Source organism: Daphnia magna, linkage group LG10, assembly GCF_020631705.1.
Source record: "Daphnia magna isolate NIES linkage group LG10, ASM2063170v1.1, whole genome shotgun sequence".
Taxonomy (NCBI): Eukaryota; Metazoa; Arthropoda; class Branchiopoda; order Diplostraca; family Daphniidae; genus Daphnia; species Daphnia magna.
In genome coordinates this window covers 2,861,411-2,881,408 of record NC_059191.1, presented here as the reverse complement: position 1 = coordinate 2,881,408, position 19,998 = coordinate 2,861,411, and the positions used below count along the sequence as shown (strand labels likewise).

The following is a 19,998-nucleotide window of genomic DNA, read 5'->3' as shown; positions in this document are numbered from 1 at the left end:
CAATCGGGGGAAGCATAACGAAGGAGAGACGCCGGGGGAAAACGGTGAAAAGGTTTAAGGCGGGGCAGACGGGTACATTGAGGGAAAGTGGATAGCGGAAACCGTGAGCCGAAGAGTACGGCAAGAAGCGGAGAAGTGACCGTGAGCCGAAGTGTTCGGCAAGAATCGGGGCAGTGAACCGTGAGCCGAAGAGTTCGGCAAGAAGCGGAGAAGTGACCGTGAGCCGAAGTGTTCGGCAAGAATCGGGGCAGTGAACCGTGAGCCGAAGTTTTCGGCAAGAAGCGGAGAAGTGAACCGTGAGCCAAAGTTGTTGGCAAGAAGCGGAGAAGTGAACCGGGAGCCGAAGAGTTCGGCAAGAAACAGGCGGTGCGAGGATTGTGGGAAGTAGATGATAGGAGAGGAGGTACAATCCCGGCGATCTGGTACTATTAAAAGCACCACCTCAAGCCGGAAAATTTATAAATAGATGGAATGGTCCATTTAAAATCATACGCGGTTTCTCAGAAATTACGTACGAAATCCAAAACATTACAAATGAAAAACAAAAAACGATTGTTCACTGCAACCGACTTAAACCTTATATGGCACGAGATGTTCCAACCAAACAAGAACAAGAGATCGAAGCGAGAAAAGCAGCCATTAGACGAAGACCAGGGAGGCCTAAAAAGCAACTTGGACTGGAACAACCCATAATATCATTCTTAGATCCAAGAATGCTATTCCCCAATCCAATAGACCAGACTAATTCTGACTTTAGGACAACCTCACGATATAATTTAAGATCGAAAAATCAGGCATCCAATTTCTAAAAAGCAATTAATTTTTTTTTTTAACAGATGGAGAAAAAATTACTACTCTTTTGCATTCTAACTACATTGCAAACAACCCACACAATCTTCTCGTCTGTATGCGATTGCAACTATGTTAAAACACGAGGAATTCTAGATATTAACTCACCATACTATTGCCAAAACCCCAGCACTAATCATCAACCACGATACCTAACAAATTATACGCTAATGACTAAACAAAATCCAGTAAAAACTTGGAAAGGATGGACTTGCAAACAATGGATTAAGACTAAGAAAATAACCGGATCTTTCTGGATAGGATCTTTTGACACAGTTTATTCACAGGAAACAAAATTGCTCTCAGCAATTGAATGCTGGGAAATGGTAAATAATAAAAAATGTGGGGGTAATCTTATGCAGGCAGGAACAACAACGTTGAGTTTTACATCAACTCCTACAGGGGAAGGGAAGTGGTATGCTATCAAAGAATACCATGCATTAAATTGTTTAGCAGAAGAGATAACATTAAAACAAGAGACACCAGAAAGCTTCGTGGAAAGTCCATTTGGATTCTTAAACACCACTCAGCAAGAAGGGGAGTATACACAAAATCATAACACCATAGTATGGGGAGATAGATCAACAAATTCATCAAATTCACAAATTATTTTTAAAGGTGAAGGGTATATAGAATTAACAAACTCAATGATTAATGTAAATACTAGCCGTCTTCTTGATAATAACAAGCAGATAGAAATAACTTTCTCTAACAAACCAGATATAAATAATAAAGAATTTGCCCAACCTGGATTTAAAGTAGTAGGGATGCCTTTAACATTTCTTATTTTTCCAGTAGAGACGACCACAAAGTTATACAAGAATTTTAAAATTTCATTACCATCCTGTGAGAACCAAGTAAATGTAGATACATGGTCTTGCAATGAATACGCAGATCCAATAGCGAGCAAAGTAAAACGGTCGACTAATAACGAAATTGAATTTCTTGACAATCGTGCTAAGAAAGAAGCTATGGGAAAAAGACTTTTACAGCATATCGTATGCATGGGGTTCGATACGAATGGGAAATCCTATAATAACAAACGTAGAAGAAAATGGAATAATGACTAAAAAAGATACAATTGCGTATCTCATGGTTAATGGTTCATCAATAAACACGCAAGTATCAGTCCACAACCAATATGATATCCAAGATCCTTTGCCAACAGGAACAAAATTCGAATACATCGTAGATCACAGCATAAGGTTTATGAACACTAACATCTGCATCGTGGCAAATGAAAACAATCAAATTATGGCAGAAAATTGTACCGAAAAAACATCAAGATGGATACTGGATTTAATTAACTACCAATGGATTTCTCTAGAAACAGGCCTGTGCATCACCTTACATGATGAAGAAGAAGGACGAGTTAGATTGGCAACACTAAAAACGTGCAGTAGACAAGGAACAATTAGTGAAAATCAACAATGGGTTATCGAAATCCTAACAACAAACCCGGATGTGTTGGACAATTTCCCAGATGCATCCATTGACGAATTCGAAGAAATCCAGTTGGAACAGAGGACATCAGTAACAACGACCGTCAGTTCGCCAATTTTTGGAGGATTATTGAAGCGGAACCATGGGAGAGGAAACATCATATGGGACATGATAGGATGGGGACAAATGAAACATGGTAAGTCACCCGATGAAAAATGTTTAACACACAATGGCGTTAACAAACCAATAACACTCGAAGCATGCGATCCTAACTGGATCAAATGTCAAACAAGCCTACAAAAATTATTAACAAGTAATGACCCCTTGGTGCAATCACAAACAACCGTGGCTAACTGTAGCGAAGCATCTAGCAAGGGCCAAGCCTTCGAATATTCCTCAGACTTCACGATAAGACCATTTAACACAAACAACTGCATTAAAGCGAACACAACGATGCTCATCCTGCACGAATGCTCAGATAAAAGTTCCATCTGGGGAACATTCGATCACACAGGACAATTAATGGCAAGTGATAGAACAGGACTTCATTCAGGCGCTTCGGACCGGAAATGCCTAACAAGACGGATCGACAAATTATCGTTGGGACACTGTCATGGAACAAGCCAGAAACAACATTTTAGCTTCGAGTACCGGAATCCACATCAACCTAGAACATTGACTGGCAGCAGCAATAATATCTCTACATACGCAAACACGCCTTATTTGGAAAAAATCTACCAATCTTGCCACCATTAAACCATCGTGATCCAAAGGAGATTAACTATAAAACAAACGCAACGGAAGGAATAACTAAAAATTCGACCATAACGACAAAGTCAGCAACATCCATGACTGCTACAACAGATAAATCAGTCATACCTTCCATTGCAGCCAAGGTAACAACAAGTGCGAAGACAGAAACAACAACAACATCGATTAGGCCGACTACAACCACAACAAAACCGACAACAACCTTCAGAACAACAACAACAAAATCAACTACTACCACAAAAAAGCCGACAACAACCACAAAAAATCCGACCACAACCACACAAAAACCGACCACAACCACACAAAAACCAACCACTACCACACAAAAACCGACCACCATCATTCAAAAGCCAAATACTACCACACTAAAAACAACCACTACCACACAAATAACAGCCTCTACACCCAAATCAACTACAACATCAAAATCTACGACAATATCAACAGAAGCAGAGAAATTACCAACAATAACATCAACAACCGCATCATCAACATTAACTAGTACATCACTCAAAACGACTATCACGACAAAGTCATCTACAACTACAGAAAAAGTTTACACAGAAACCACAACGACAGACACAATAAAACCAAAATCTAACCAAGCTGAAATTAATTCGTCCACCGAGCCAACTATAAGCCTAAAATATCTTACACCAAGCCAAATAAGAGAACAGCCAAGCCAAACAACAACCACTGGAATAACAAAATCAAGGGATAACGAAGAAGAAGATATAGAAAAATTTGAGAGACAAAACAATACAACCCGAGATAAGTCAGAATTTCAAGACAAAAATTCAAATGATCAATTAAAGGCTTCAACACAACAAAAAGAAAATACAGCACGCGAACTTGTAATAGATGACTATCGACCGCTAAATGACGCTAATACAAGTAACGGTCTACCAAAATCCACTGAGGAGCTAAGTGACTTGATAAAATACGAGCTTGGAAAAATGCACGAGCAATACAAAATCAGTATTGAAACTGAACACGACAATAAATTGGCAAAAGAAATTCGGGATGTTTACTGCCAGTTATCAAAGATAAAACGAACGCAAGCCATAATCTTAGCCCAAACAAATGGATTGCTTGCAGCCGCCGCACTCGGACTTCCAATGTGTACAAGGATATATGGTTTTGGTCAAGCCATGACCTTGCAACAATGCGACCCAAAAAGGATATCACTATCAGCAAAAGAGACAAAGTGTGGGTTCCAGCCATTTTTTGTTTACGGAAAAAACAACTGTACGATCGGACTCGACGGATGGTCTATTCATCCGTATTCGGAGTGTTTTTGGAAATCCCAATTGATAAACATCAACGGATATCCTCATACGTGGCAACATAACGCCACAGCAGGAGACTGGATTAAACAAGAGGCGACCATACATACTTCAAATCTGGATTTAATTGCAGAGTTCGAAGAACTGCACTTAAACAGTTTCGACTATGGGTTAAGGAACCATCCAGCTCATGGAACAATGGAAATGGAACAGCTGAACATCTTAAATGACCTGGTGGGACGAATTAATGAAGGCGAAGGCAAAGAGTTACCTGACATCCTAGTAACAGAAGAGCAGGACAATCAAATCGGGAAACATGTTTTCCTGGTTTGATACATTAAAAATTATGGCTCTCTCAGCGATAGGATTCATCCTATTTCTCATCTGTCTAAGAATTTTTATTGCCTGTAATCCTATTCCACGGATTAAGGAAAGCTTCAAACGACGCAAGCAATCACGTAACGTGAGCGAAAGTGATGGTCAAGAAATGGATTCAATGATACCAGAACCCATCTACAGCGCTGGAGGAGCAAATGAAAAACCGTTCATTAGGGAATTTGCACCTTTAATGACGTTAGCAACAGAAACACCAAAAGAAACCCTTACGTCGATAAACACACCAAGTGCACCAAAGAAAGGAAAATTGTACCCTATCGAAGAATTAAAATGGGAAAACGAGCAAAACAAGGAATGTACAGGTAGCCACCACGACCTGCAGCTATGTCGTTGGATACGGAATGGTGTGGGAGGATCTATGCAGATGTACTCCAGAAGACCATTTAAAACGCACAATTAACAAATAACGTTAAAAAAAAAAAAAAACAACCAAAACAACCACAACCAAAAAATCGTAGATGTAGAAAAGGATTTTATTTCCAATTAGTAGTTAAAACAAAAACAAATAACAAAAACAAAACACAAAACAAAACCATAGTGAAAAATAGAGTACACCGACGGAAAAGCAAATCAATCTTCCTCAGCAGAATCACTCAAATGATTCAAAACAGCCAATCGGACTTGGCGATGCTCAAGTCGTATTTGGATATCGGCATACGTCAACTCCGGATAAAAAATTGGAAACCGAAGCTGAAGGATGATAAATATCATCTCCGGATTCTGCCCACCACAAGAACCGTGCGTGCAGCAGTGGGAAGAACATCGCGAAGTCGGGCGTAGCCAGGATATTCACTATATAAAAAAAAAAAAAATTTTTTTAATTTTTTTTTTAATAATAATAATAATAATAACTAAAAGAAAATAGAACAAAAATAACAAAACAAGAAAAGAATCCCATCAAACAAGAAAAGGAATAACACAAACGAAAAAAAAACGGACTTACTTGTAGTAAAAATCGTTACACCAAACCGGTTGCACCACGGATACGGGAGCAACGGGGAAAGGATACACCACTCCGAACCGTGTTAAACAACTCATCGAACAACTGCACATCGGCAGTCGTAAAGCGACGAAATTCACAACACGGATTTTGGAAGATCAACGGGTGAAAAAGTGAAAAAGCCATTCTAATTTCAGCAAGATGCTGAGAAACGAAATCCAACGTATACATAATGACGGGAAATGGGGGATTCAAAAAAACAAACGGCAAAGACAGTCAAGCGACAACTGAAGAACAAAGAAGACGCTACACCAGACTACTTTGATCGCCTTGACGCAATCTTAATAAAAAAAAAAAATATATAACAATAATAAAAAATAATAAAACAATAAAAGAGGGGGGAAGAAATAACATTCCAAAGTCCATTTTACAAAAGAGAGAAATCGCGTACGAGACTGAAACTCCTTATAAGGAGGAGTCGTTAAAATCTAACATTTACATAAAAAGTTTTTTGCAAAAAGGAGGGATCAATTAAAGAAAACATTCACATATACTGTAGAAAAACTTCTCAGACTAGACTCAGACAGTTAAAAGACAAAGGACATAAAAAAAAACAAAAAAAAAAAAAAAAAACATTGACATTCAAAGTAGATTTCTTTAGTAGATAATCGTAAGCAACCTTGAGCATGTTAGGGGTAGGTACTCCAACTATATAACAGACAAACAAGCAAGAAAAAACTTTTTAGTTGTATTACCCACCTTCCACGGAAAGATACATTAAAAAAAAAAAAAAAAATGGACCCAACCAAGAAAAACGTAGAACTAACAAATGTTGACTGGAGTGATGAAATCTTGATGACTTGGATTGAAGAAGATACTCCGCAATTGGAAATAAGTGAAACGCTACCAACAGGAAACGACTGGGAAGACGAACTCTTAGCTAATCTAATGGGTAATGAAGTTAAAAGTGATATACAAATTAGTGCGAACGCAAGTGAAAGTATGCAGATATCTCGGAATATAAGTATGGAAGAAGACGTAACAAGATACAGCAAAAGTGACAGTGATTGTGAATTTATGCAAAAGAAAAGATACAGCAATAGTGAAAGCGATTGTGAATTTATACAAGAGAAAAGTTCTATATCACCATCAGAAACGGAAGAAGAAGAAACATCATCGAGTAAAGTGGGTTACTACTACAGTAAAATAGAAAGTGACTTAGACCCATCGTCGTCAGACAGTGAAATGGCCGCCAACTGTAAGACAGTAAGTGTAATCAACAACGAAGAAGAACAGGAAACGTGGTCCTTACCAGTTCCCTTAATTACACAAACGGCCTACTGTAAAAACTGTATGATGAAAACATTCCCAGCTATGGACACGGAGATAACGCGAAGAAGAATCGTCGCCATAACGATGTTGATGAAAGGAGAATTCAACTACAATTTGCTGGAAGTATCAAGAGAAATGATCAGAAATCACCTACTAGAAGCAAGAGAAATTGGGAAAAACATAAAACAGATTCTGGACACTGTTTTCCCCAATGGAACAACATTATTACACGGGAGTGTGATAAAAGAAAGATACGATGTGACGGATATGTTCCTTCAATACGGAGCTGATAGCAATATTTACGAGGAGGGGATGACAATAGCACACCGAGCAGCAGCGGATAATAATGTCCATTTACTCCGTATTCTATCCCATCACGGTAATACATTCAACATCCAAAACAGCATGGGAGAGCCACCATTACTAGTGGCTATAGCTCTCAATAATATGGAATGTATTAAATATTTGTGGATGGATCGCATTATTGTACACCAAACGCTGGATGAAGAAACAGTGCTCCATTATGCTGCTAAATATAACAACAAATTCGTCGCGGAAGTGTGTCCAGCGGAATTCATCAATAGAAGATCACGCACATCAAAGGAAACTGCATTACAAATAGCTGTAAGACACAGGCATACAGATATTATAGAAATATTGTTACGTCGAGGAGCTCGAGATGATAACCTCAATGCGGACGGGAAGTATGCACAGGACTATATAGATGACGAAACTAGCATTCGAAATCTATTCCGAAAATTCCGAGTGATAAAAAGAAAAAACAAGTGTATCAACAGCCAGACATCATCTAAAAGAAAATAACACCCAATTATTTTAATAAGCGCAAAATGTTATCAATGCTATAATAGTTTAGACGCTTCTTATAACTATATATTTTTTGGCGCAATTCACGTTGCCTTCCTAAGACCTGTAGTCTGCACACAAAGGTAAAATTGGAGGACCAATTTATCCTGCTGTACAGGGGGAGGAATGTAACGAGCCAACTGCATTATTTACGCTTTACAGAAGATGGCAAATCTGCACGGACATTGAGTGTACGCAAGGTGTACACAAAGGCAACGCCCACATGACCAAGTGACCGCGCGCCACCGCTATCTAAGCCACACCCAATGTGCCACTTGCAATTCTGTATAAAAGCCGTGTTATTCGCAACAATATTCAGAGTAGAGTAGTGCCATGCTTCTTGGTTTGATTGTATTGCTATTGTAGAAGTCTAATAAATACACGCCTGGCAAATCTTACACTGGACTCTCTACCACGAGAAAAGTAAAAAAGGCTAATCAGCCTTCTATAATGAATCATTTGGATAGTTCTTGGAAGTATAAGCAGATTAGAACACAAGAAGATTTGGACAAAGCTATTCTGGTTAGTTTTTCTTCACATTAGTCATAGTCTTATCTCATCTGATCTCATCTTATTCATGATTTCAACTTTTACTTTTACAGAACCACCTGATTGCTGACCTCCTTCCTTTCAGTGAAGTCGAAAAGGAAGCATTCAAGAACCTCATTGGTGGATTGTCTGGGCCACTTGTTATAAGGAGTCGCCCCTTCATGGTGGAACTATTAAAGAAGACTTACAGCAAGAGTAAAGCAGATTTGATTTTGAACTTGACAAAGCTGATTATGTCAGCACCACAGCAGACTGCTGCACTTCACGGCGACGTAGCTTTTGGGAATGGCAGTTCATTGGATGGGACAAGATCTTGATCGTCGCAGTGCGTGTTTGGGTGTTAGATGAATTTACGGTTCCCACACATACAATGTTGTTGGCAAGGCCATATCAGATATGCACACAGAATTCAAGATTTGCTCCAAAGTAAACTGCACCATTACTGACAATGGATCGAACTTTTTAAAAGCCTTTGACATGTTCAAACGACCTTCTTCACCTGAAAAAAACCCAGCCGCTGATGAAGATATGTCCCATGACGAAGACGAGAAAGACGATTTTGTATTTATTGATATAGGCGACATTATGAATTGTGGACCAGAGGAGGTAGATCTTGGTGACGCTGACGATGACTTATGCCTTAAAGATCATATTCATCTACCTCCCCACATGAGATGCAGCTGTCATTCCCTGAATTTGGTGGCCACAACTGATGTGAAGAATATTGACAGTGTACGGTTTCAAAAATTGAAGAGCAGTGTGGATGCAAAGCTTACGGCAATCTGGAATAAACAAAGCCGTTCCTCCTTAGCATCATATTTCATCAAAGCTACAATGGGCGAACTTTTCGTGATCCACAACGCCACAAGGTAAGAAATAGGAATTTGCATTGTATTAAAATTATTGATAAATTGCTGGCATACTGATTATCTATTCCAGGTGGAACAGCTATTTTGATGCTTTGGTTAAAGTGGAAAGCTTTTTGACGAAAAAATAGAGATAACCTTGCTATGGCCTTTGATCACTTCAAACTGAAGAAACTTACTGTTTTGGAAGAGGAATTTTTGAGGGAATATATTAAGATAATGAAGCCACTAACTGAAGCCCTTGACGTCTTTCAAAATGAGGAAAAATGTCAGCTGGGTGTGTCCTCCCCGTTCTCACGATTTTGAAGGAAAAAATTGCCGAATTCAAAGAAGATAGAAACATCATCCACTGCACACCGCTTGTGAACTGTCTTTCAGATGGAATAGAGAAAAAGGTTTCAATCGTTCTTCCTAAACAGCGATCTCCGTCTCTCATCTATAAGTGATCCCCTGCTTTAAATTATCATGGTATTAACCAAGGAACAGAAACCTGAATACGTTAAACTTCTCGAAAAAGGAGTAAAGAGATGCGTCAGCAATTTGTAAGTTAAAATTCGATTGTTTGTTGGTTGACTTGTGCTTAAATAATAATACTGTTTTTCCTGTGGATTGAATATAGGGCAAATGAAAGCATCGAGGGTGAAGACACCGCCACAGCTAGTTTAAGTGAAACTGCTTCACAACCAAGGAAAAATTCCCGGTTCTCTGAACGGGTTGAAATGGAAGGCCTCTGCGGAACTGGGCGAAGTGGATCGCTACGTCAATGACCGCTGCTGCGGTATTCTTGAGGATCTCAATCGCTACCAAACAATCAAGCAAATATTCATGTAGAAATTAATAATTCAAATATTAACGTAAAAACTAATTCCAATAAATTTCTTTGTTATAGACAGTACAATAGCGCATTGCCATCTTCTGCTGCCTGTGAGCGCCTGTTTAGTGTTTGCTAGCTTGATTTTTTGTACCGAAGCGTACAAATTTATCTGATGCAAATTTTGATAGACTGGTTTTCTTAAAACAAAATGGCACATGTTCAAGAAACTGGAAGACTAGTCCTTCTAAAACTAAGTAAAATTATTACTAAGTTAAAGTAAATAAGAATTCAATTCTGAAAAAAAGCCTTAACTGAAACTCAAAAATGTAAAATACTACATGTATTCAATTACAATACACACGTAAAAATGGAATATGTATATGAAAAACGGAAATTTTCAGTCAACATCCAGCAACAAAATTTTGAAGAGCGGAAAAAGAGGTTTTTGCGAGCGGCTCGCGCTCTTTTTTTCAAATGGTGAGCGGAGAGCGCGATTTGCTCTTTTTACGGGTGTGAGCGGATAGCTCTGAGCGCGCTCCAAAATCGGTGAGCTTCTTTCAAGTCTGCCTAAGATGCTCAGACAATTGTGCATGAAAACAGTGGGTGTATTTTTAAATAATAAAGGGAGTATTGTTGAAGAAGAAACTAAAAAATTAGAAACGGTAATAATTATTAATAACAACAAATATATTAAACTTCATACTATTTTTCGATTTCTGGTTTAGAAAATGACATTAGCATTAGGAAAAGAAGATACAAATTCAACTAAACCGGATCTCAAATTAGCTTTCCAAAACCTATCAATATTAACTGATGTAAATATATCTATTACTATAATAAAACTTTCTATTACTAGTTACAAGAAAAACAACAAACTTTAGGAACTAATATCAAAAACAATAATCAACTCAACTGAAATAACAATTCAAACGGAAGAAAAAACAACAAATCACCCAATTTGCTCCATCCCATTAAACAATACGGTAATAAATTTTACTTTTCAATCGACACTCTAACACATTAAAAAAACTATTTCATAGGCATCTAACTTTACATTCAGTGTAGAGTCCCCAAACCTAAAATAAACTCTCCACATACATAGTTGACGAAACACCAATTCCTAATCAATTTTTTTTTTCCGAATGATTAATATTAATATTAATTTTTTGTAACATAAGTAAAATAAAGTAAAGTATGTTTTCCTTACAAGCACTCTTTAACCGTTTTGTTTCAGTTGCGTCTGTAGTAGATTCCTCACAATACAATTTAGCTGCATATTGCATAAATAACTTAAAGCCATCTTTTCCTTTCCATTTGGTACGCAGCATAAAGGTTGCTAAAATACCAGCAAACATTTTTTTGCTTCTGTTTGTATTTGGAGGACTTTTTTTGGCTAAATTCCACAAACCTGAAAAAAACAATAAATTATTACTAATTAGACTAAATATAAATTGATTTACCCTCTATTTGGTTGGTATGTGCTCTATTTTTGGGATCTTTAAAATGCAAGGTATGATTAACTTTCAGATGAATGTAGTTATTGTGTTCCCTAATTTAAAAACAAACAATTATTAACAATAAAACATACATCAAATAAATATAAGTAAAAACTAACTCTATTTTTTCATATGCTTTCCAGCAATCAGATATAATGATAGAACCAGGTAGAATCCATTCTTTGATTAAATCCAATAACGTATTTGCCGATCTATCACTCACTGCTACAAGAAAACATTTTCCAGATATTCTTTCAACTCCACCAAAAACCCATACTCCCTCTACCCTTTTGCCCCGATTATATTTTCCTATAAAAACGTTTAATTACAATAACTAAAATCATTACAGCATCTAACAGATTACTTTTGCCAAGTTTCGATTCGTCTATTTCTACCGTAATACCAAAGCCACCAATCTTTTCAGAATTGTTAATTACTACATCTTCCGAAACTTCACGGCAAAAATTGTACCAATCAATGGGAGTTCCATGAGCTAAGAAAAAAAATATTAACCAATAGTATAGTATAGTATAGTATAGTATAGTATAGTATAGTATAGTATAGTATAGTATAGTGTAGTATAGTACAGTGTATCGTATTTGGGTATTAAAATAAAAGTATTTCAAAATAAAATACTTAAAATACGTATTTTATTCGGTATTTGTATTTGGGCTGATTTTTATTTAAAATATTTGTATTTGTAATTTTGTATTGGTCGTTTACGCTGAAAGTGAATAAAATACAAATACAAATACAAAATACTTTTTTTTAAGATTTGAAGTTTGTAAATTGGCAACAGTGTATGAATCGAAAGTAACTTCATTTTGACAGCGTTATTGCACCTGCAAAACGTTTTGCAACAGCTTTTTATAGTTTCAAAACTTTCAATTGCATTTTTCGTCCTCTGTTTGTCTCGTGTGTGTTTTCATTAAACCACAAGTTTCTTTAATGTATATCTCTAGTTCTCTACAAATCGGATTGTTTCTTATTTCTGTGCGTTCTGAAGAACTTGTATAATACCCACGGTAAGTGTTTAAGTTATTGAACATTCTTATAATACGTAATGGCATAAACTAATAACTTGGCATATCCTCTGATTCAGTGACAAGAATGTCGGCAAGACAGAATCTTGGACAGACAGTTAAAAATAAAGGAGTAAGAGGCAAATAAGAATGGAGCAGTTGGACATCCTAAGTTGCGCATTCTCCGCAAATGCGAAAATCAAATTTGTGTCCAATCTGTGGTACGTTGTCCACAGCGTCTTATGGGAAAACCAACCATTTCACTTTAAAAATATTGTTTTCTTCTCTATAACTATGTTTTACCTCACTGTTGTACCTAACAGTAGATTCGCTATTCATTTGGTGATAACATAATTTTTCCCTCCATCTCCTTTTAAGTCTAATTTATTTGTAGTTAATTTTTGTTTTAGAGTCCTTTTTTGTGATCGACCCGGCTAGCAGAAGAACCCGAATTCTTTAGCTAGCTTGTGTATAGTGGTTCACTCTATAAACGTCAAACTTGTACGTTTAACAAGATGAAGTGTTGCGTACGAAACTGTGAAAAGAATCACAAGGATGGAGTTAAATTTAAAAGTTTTCCTAAAAAGAAAAATTCGCTGTTCAAACGAAGAACAACAACTCCAGAATTTGCGAAGAAAAGCGTTGGTGGTTATTAGGAAAACTTAAAAATTGGTCTGGTTTGTTGAAAACGACCGAATCAATCGTCTGGCGCCTGACGTTAGATTCAGTGTATTTTTGTATAATTTACTATGTAAAAATTTCCCCCCATAAATACTTTGTGTTTTTGGCCAAATCAGGCTGAATCGTCAGACGTGACATCTCGTGGTTCTTCCACCCTCCCAACCCAAACCAGATAGTCAATCCTTCGGATAAAGTCTATTTTACCCGACCAAATATACTTTATTGTCACTATACTTTTACTTAATTCAGAGAAGCAAGTATACTGAACTGATCTGTATCTACTTGTAAACTGAATAAATGTTCTGTTTAAATTACAATGTTGCCAACTGTTGGAATGCAATGTTGCCGTCATTAATTGGTAATATAGATTAAATACGTATATGGATATTGCAAAATATTTAAATGGATTCATTACTCTGCTAGCTCAGTGGTAGAGCACTGAATTGTTAAGATTAAGGATCTAGGTTCAAATCTAGTTGTTGGATGTATATTTAATATTAAATGTTTAGTATTTAGTATATTTAAATGGTTATTTAGTTGATAAAGTGATTTTAGTATTAACGTTATTAGTATTACGACATTTTAAAAAGTGTTGTTAAGTTAAGTATTGTAGGTCTATGATAATTAAGTTAGAAAAATTTTTACTATACTTAATTAATATAAAAATGTTTTAACTGAAATAAAATAATATATAATTTATTTTTATGAATATTACATTTATTTATTACAATAGCAAATTATTAGGCATTCTTTTGTTTTGAAACGTTTTCATTAAAAGAATACTTAATAAGTCACTATTATAATTAATATATTTAATATATATTATTAATTCCAATTGTTTTTTTTAATAAATTGTGATTTATATTATATTATTATAATTTAATAATGATATAATTAAAGTATTCTTTTGTTTTTGTTGGTTAAGCAAATCCGCCTACAACAAATGTTTAGTTGCCATAGAAACGAAACTTCCATTCCTTTAGTCTGTCTCGCGTAGACCAGTAGAGTAGAAAAATGATAAAACTTTGTAAAATTCTTGGCTATGCCTAACGGCAAGTATTCCCAGCACACACTGATGTAAGGATGCGAGCTAACTAATGGTTTTCTCGTTTCCATGGCGATTTCTTACATGGTTTTTCCGTATATAAATACTATTTTCAAAATTTTAAATATTATATGTCTCATCAAAATTTTATCTAATTATGTTCAATAGTTAAATTCGCTCTGATTACTATTAACGCAAACAAGCTTTGAACGCGGAACTCCCGCGTCGTTATTGGAAACGTATCGAACATGCCACTAACAGTTTGATAACTAACAGCTAGCATACTGATAAAATAATTTTGTGTTTCCATATGCTACCCGATTACCCAACCCGATAATGACAATAAAGAGTAATGGAAAGACTATTTTGTATTGCAAAAATAGTTCTACTTAGCCGGGGGGTAGGGGAGTCTACCGATGATACAGTCTACACTTTTCCAGACATTTAATACCTAGGGCAAAAAAAAAAGTGTCTGGACTGACATTACCCAACCCAAACCAAAAATCATCATAAGGGGGTTATGATGATTTTGCGCAAAAACCGCTCTACCTCTCCTTAAAAAGGTAAACTATTCATATTTTCTACCCACAGATGGCTTTTTCAAAATAAATTGGTATTCACCTTTTTGTGCAGGATACTGTACATGCAGGGAAGGGAAAAAAGGATATGTAAGAAGCGTCTTTTGGATATCAATCACGTATGCCCCACATCCGTTTCAGTATACTCCGTATACATCTAGGGTACGTCTATGTGTTAGTAGGGAAGGAGAACCCTGGACTGGAGAGATTGTAATTCGTCGCAAAAAGCCTAACCCAAACAGCACACTAATGGCTTTTAAAGGATATTTATTCATCCCAACAACACTACTAGGATTTCTTCATTCTGTCCTGAAATCCTACAATAACGACTAAAAGATGATTTTAGCAGGTGTTGATGACAGGCCCACCTTTACCCACGGGCCACCCGGGCGGCCGCCCGGGGTCCACAGGTTCAGGGAGGGGCCACGGCAGCAAAAAAAAAAAAATTTTTTTAACTAAGACAAAAAAAAATGTGAATTAAAAAATGTATTCTTTTCTTTATTGATAATTTAATATGCTCGGCAAGTTATAGAAATATGTAATACAGATTTTATAAATTCAAAAAGGGTGAAAGTGCGAGCAGTAGGCTACTGCAATAGTTACTTCAACATCAGGGTGCCTAGGGGGTGCTAAAAGTTATCTTGAGAGCTAGAGCCCTAGAGGGCAAATTTCGAAATTATTGAAACAAAAGATCAACACTAATGGGAAGACTCACAGGGATTAGTGATGACAAGTTCGTTGAAAGAAGCGGAGTCAATTCAAGTCAGGTTACTCAGTTTATTGAGTGTCTGTTTGTGTCTTTTAGTATTAATACAGAATCTAAAAATAAAAGGGCTTCAGGAGCCAAGATAAGGAAGGAGTCAGCCATAAAGAAGAAAATAGTTGATCAATTGTTGACGGAAGTTCCGAAACTTTCAGTGCTTTTCGTCCGATTAGTGCAAGCTCGCAAAATTCAAGTGAAAATGAAATTGCTTGTGTTCCCTTGGATTGCACTGTTGGAGAAATTTTATCCACCAACAACGATGTAAGTCTGCCAAATTCACCTTCATCTTTTGAACAAAGTCCAGATACTCAGGAATTGGAGATCTGGCCATGCGGCCCATGCCGATTTTTCAGTAAAGCCAGTGTGTAGCCCAGTAGATCTACAAATCACTGACGAAACTTCAACTTTGACTTTATTTTCTGAAGACCCGGCAAACTGGGATAGAGAAAACGAAAATTTAATTGAACACTTGATTTTGAATCCTCCAAAGAGCAATTTGAACTTAATTTGCCGTTCTAGTTCTAGTACCAGTAGCAAGTTTGGTAACGTGGATGACACCAAAGGTTTGTTTCAAAAGAAGTTTTTTATCGAAGGCTGGTTAACGGTGAAAAGCAATTAAGAGACTGGCTAGTATTTTCACAGAAGAATCAAAGTTTATACTGTTTTCCTTGTTTCTTTTTTGGGAATACAAAAAGTAACTTGGGTCAAAAACCGGGTTCAACAGCTGGAAGAATCAACATCGGTGACATGAAAGATGAACAATAATCGACTGATCATAGTTTTGCTGTGACATCTCTTGTAAATCGTAGCGGAACCAAATCAAGAATCGATACTGAGTTTTCAAAGAATTTTTAAATGAGCGAGAGTATTGGCGATCGCTTTTAAAACGAATTGTATCCGTAATAAAATTTTTGTCGTCCAAAAAATTATATTAAAAAAAATCTTTTCTGACCAAATAATTGATCAATTTTGTTCTGCAAAGATTCGTCGTAAATGTTAGAACATAAATAAAGTCAATGAGTAATGAGTTTCCCTGTATGAATTTAAAATATTTTTTTACGGGGGGTTCCAAAGAGGGGAGGGGAGGGGCCAATGAAGAATGGTGCCCGGGGTCCCCGTCCCTATAGAGACGGCCCTGGTTGATGACCGGCAAAAACTGCTCAAATACACAGATTTTTACGGTCACCAAAGCTCTCATTTTAGTGTTCACCGGGACGACTTTTTGCTCTACCAAAATGAACGCAAAAAACAATATTCTGTCATCGGATTCGAACACGTGAATCCCACTTGACAGTCGATTAGTCTACCATATACGCAACATTCAATACTTTTATAAATATGTTTAGACTGACAAATTATACAGTAAAATCATTTTAGCTTTCATCATTAAGAAATACATTTTTGAATAAAATTTAGCATTTAATAATTGACACTTTGCGCTCTTTGACCAAAATACCAGAAGAGAAAAGAAATTCTTCAGGGTTTCGATCATTGGACTCCTGCATCATAGACAGAGCTTCTTCTTCTTAACCAATCACTACGTATTGAAAAAAGCAATTCTAGATTGTTGTTTGGTGTACGTATTTCTTAGAAAGTTGAACCCAAACGCTACACTGTTAATTGTGGCAACGTGGCTTTTAAAGAAATGGATCAAAATAAGATGTCATCTGTGGGACGTGATTTATTTAAAAAAACGATCGTGGCTTAAGCGCGTCCTTATACCGTCCTTTTGCAGTCCAGTACTACACGTCTTAGTAAGACAGATTTAGGATGAGTTACTGCATTAAATGGTTATGTGGGAAGTTCCGATCTCTTAGTCTGTCCCTCGGAGATATGCACACCCCTTCGGCAGAACCGCTTTCAGAATGTTCGCCTGAAAACTCTCAGGGTACGTCTCAGAAGGCAAGGAATTCTGGAACACGTTAACCCACTCTTTTTCGCCTGATCCAAACCAAACAACACATGGATCATATCAGTAATCTTGAAATCACTTGAATGATTGGTGTGGCATATTCAGTCTCAATCCCGTTCTCAACAGCATAGGTAATGTGTTACTATTTCTATCCAAGGCCTTGGAAGAAGGGGAAGCCTTCAGCACCATAAATGTCTATAGGTTAATGTTGTTCGTAACTTTAGACCCAATCGATGGTAACTCATTTGGTAAATATCCTTTAGTAATAAGTCTAATGAAGGGCGTTTATAACTTCCCAGGCCCATGTATCAAAGAACTTGGAACGTGGACGTCGTTGTAGACTACCTTAAATCAAAATTGGATTTGACAATCAGCCTTGCCATTTTTCTCGTAAGTTGGCTGCGCTGCTAGCCCTCGCAACATTATTAAGGGTAGGCGGAACGGAACCAGCTTCAATAGTTAGGGAATCATTAACATTTTCTGCTTCCGCAGTGTCTCTTTACCTGCCTAAACCAAGGAATGCACGTAAATTTTGTCCAAAAGCTCCTGAACCCTCAAATTAACCCGGTGATTTGTCTGTCGAGATATTTGGAAATCCTATGCCCTCTTCACAACGCTACTAATTCACTTCTTCTTTTTACCGGATCGGTGTAACCGGGCAGAGCAATAGTAGGATAAAGCGTTTGGCGTGCCTGGCGTCAACCAATAGCAATTTCCGTTGCGGTGAATTTAGCAGACGAATGTTGTGCCTGTCCAAAAACAAACTCGTGTGTTTCACTGAAAGAAGACAAACATTCGTTTCTTTTTCTGTGTATTTGTAAAATACTATTTTAGTTAATAGTATGGCTCGGAAAACTGTAAACAAGGGGCCAAGGGAACTGTTGTCTGAGATCGAAACCGAAATGTTTGTTGGCCAATTCATCTTAAACAAGGTAAAGTGTAAATACTATTGGTTGTTTTAATGCATTTTCTCATTTTTACCACTCACATTTTTAAATAGGATGTCATTGAAGGTGCTTTTGATAGTGGTGTCCCTAGAGAAGCTAAAACTGCGGCGTGGGAAAGTATAGCACACGTTCTTAGAACATCCTTTGCTGAATCTAAACCAAGAAGTGTTGAAGAACTGAAAAAGAAATGGAATAATTTGAAAACGGCAGCAAAGAAAGATATTGGGTTATATGCCAACTCACTTAAGGGGACAGGTAAATATTTTAAACCTATTTTATTTTCAGTTTGTGCATTTTGTTTAAATCTTGTAGGTGGTGGCACAGCATTTCAGCTGAAGCCACTGTACGAGAAACTTAACATACATGATTTTAAGAAAGACAACCCATGTCTGCCAGGAGAAATAATTCCCGTAAGTTGAAGAAATTGTTTGTGTGTTTATACTAAATGCATTCATTAATTATTTCCAATTTCATAGGGAAGCTGTGATTCTGAGACTCTTGACGAGGAAGCTTTAAAATCGCTGTACGACCAAGTTCAACGCGGTGATGCAAGGCTACAAGATATTGATTTTGAAGTAACAGACGAAATGTAAGCACAATTTACTAACTTAATAGTGTGACGTTGACTAACTGTGATTTATTGAATTATAAGTCGGGAAGCACACAATTCGTCTCCTGTACCAACGACACCGTTTCCTTTGGCCATATGCGATGTAAGGTCGTCAGTATTGCCAATTGCAGCCGTGCCAGTGATTCCATCAAAGTCGGCCATTACGTCATACTCAGCAACTCCGTCAGGCTCAGCTACTCCATCATCATCAGCAACTCATTCACGACCATCTTCTTCAGCCCCTTTTGACGGGAGTGTTAAAAATAGCAGAAAACGTTCATCAACCACACAATTCAGCATGGGGCAGCAGGTAAAAAACGCGAAATTGAATGTTTGCTCATCATCTGAAACATCAGCAAACTATCGTGTGAAAGAACAGCTGCTCAAAATGCTAGTATTTATTATGCAAGCTAGACGTGAACTAGGCGAGCCATATGACAAATCTGAACTTCCTAGCGATCTTCATGATCTTATTTTCAACTCAAAAGACAAACTGTGATATACACAAATAAAATCATTGTATAAAACAAAATACACTGTTTCAAAATGAATGTCGAGTTATGCGTGCTCTTTTAGCAAATCCTTGGCGACGAATAAAAGCTTCGTTTAGATTACCGCCTCCGTTTTTTGGGACAGCAGGAGGGATTATTTCATCGTGATCATCTTCCATCTCAATATCTTCGTCATCCAATGGCTGATTCCGATCAATAGCAATGTTATGTAAAACACTACACGCTATTATTACGCTGTAATAGGGAAAAATCATAGCTTATACAAAGGTGAAACGATAAAATATTATTATAACAAACGAACCAAGAAGCTCAACTTGGAGTG

General features: G+C 37.0%; 2 protein-coding genes across 2 annotated transcripts; both read left to right on the top strand.

Moving 5' to 3' along the window:
* Positions 1-836: 836 nt before the first annotated feature.
* Positions 837-5,145, top strand: LOC123476928. The gene is given in 7 exon segments (XM_045179940.1): positions 837-1,643; positions 1,701-1,835; positions 1,837-2,973; positions 2,975-3,010; positions 3,012-3,617; positions 3,879-4,658; positions 4,660-5,145. Coding segments are annotated over 7 exon segments (3,987 nt in total).
* A 13,304-nt stretch (positions 5,146-18,449) lies between these two features.
* Positions 18,450-19,663, top strand: LOC116934575. The gene is made up of 5 exons (XM_045179939.1): positions 18,450-18,539; positions 18,608-18,809; positions 18,867-18,964; positions 19,031-19,143; positions 19,207-19,663. The coding sequence occupies exons 1-5, from the start codon at positions 18,450-18,452 to the stop codon at positions 19,661-19,663; spliced, it is 960 nt and encodes a 319-aa protein (XP_045035874.1).
* Positions 19,664-19,998: the final 335 nt, after the last annotated feature.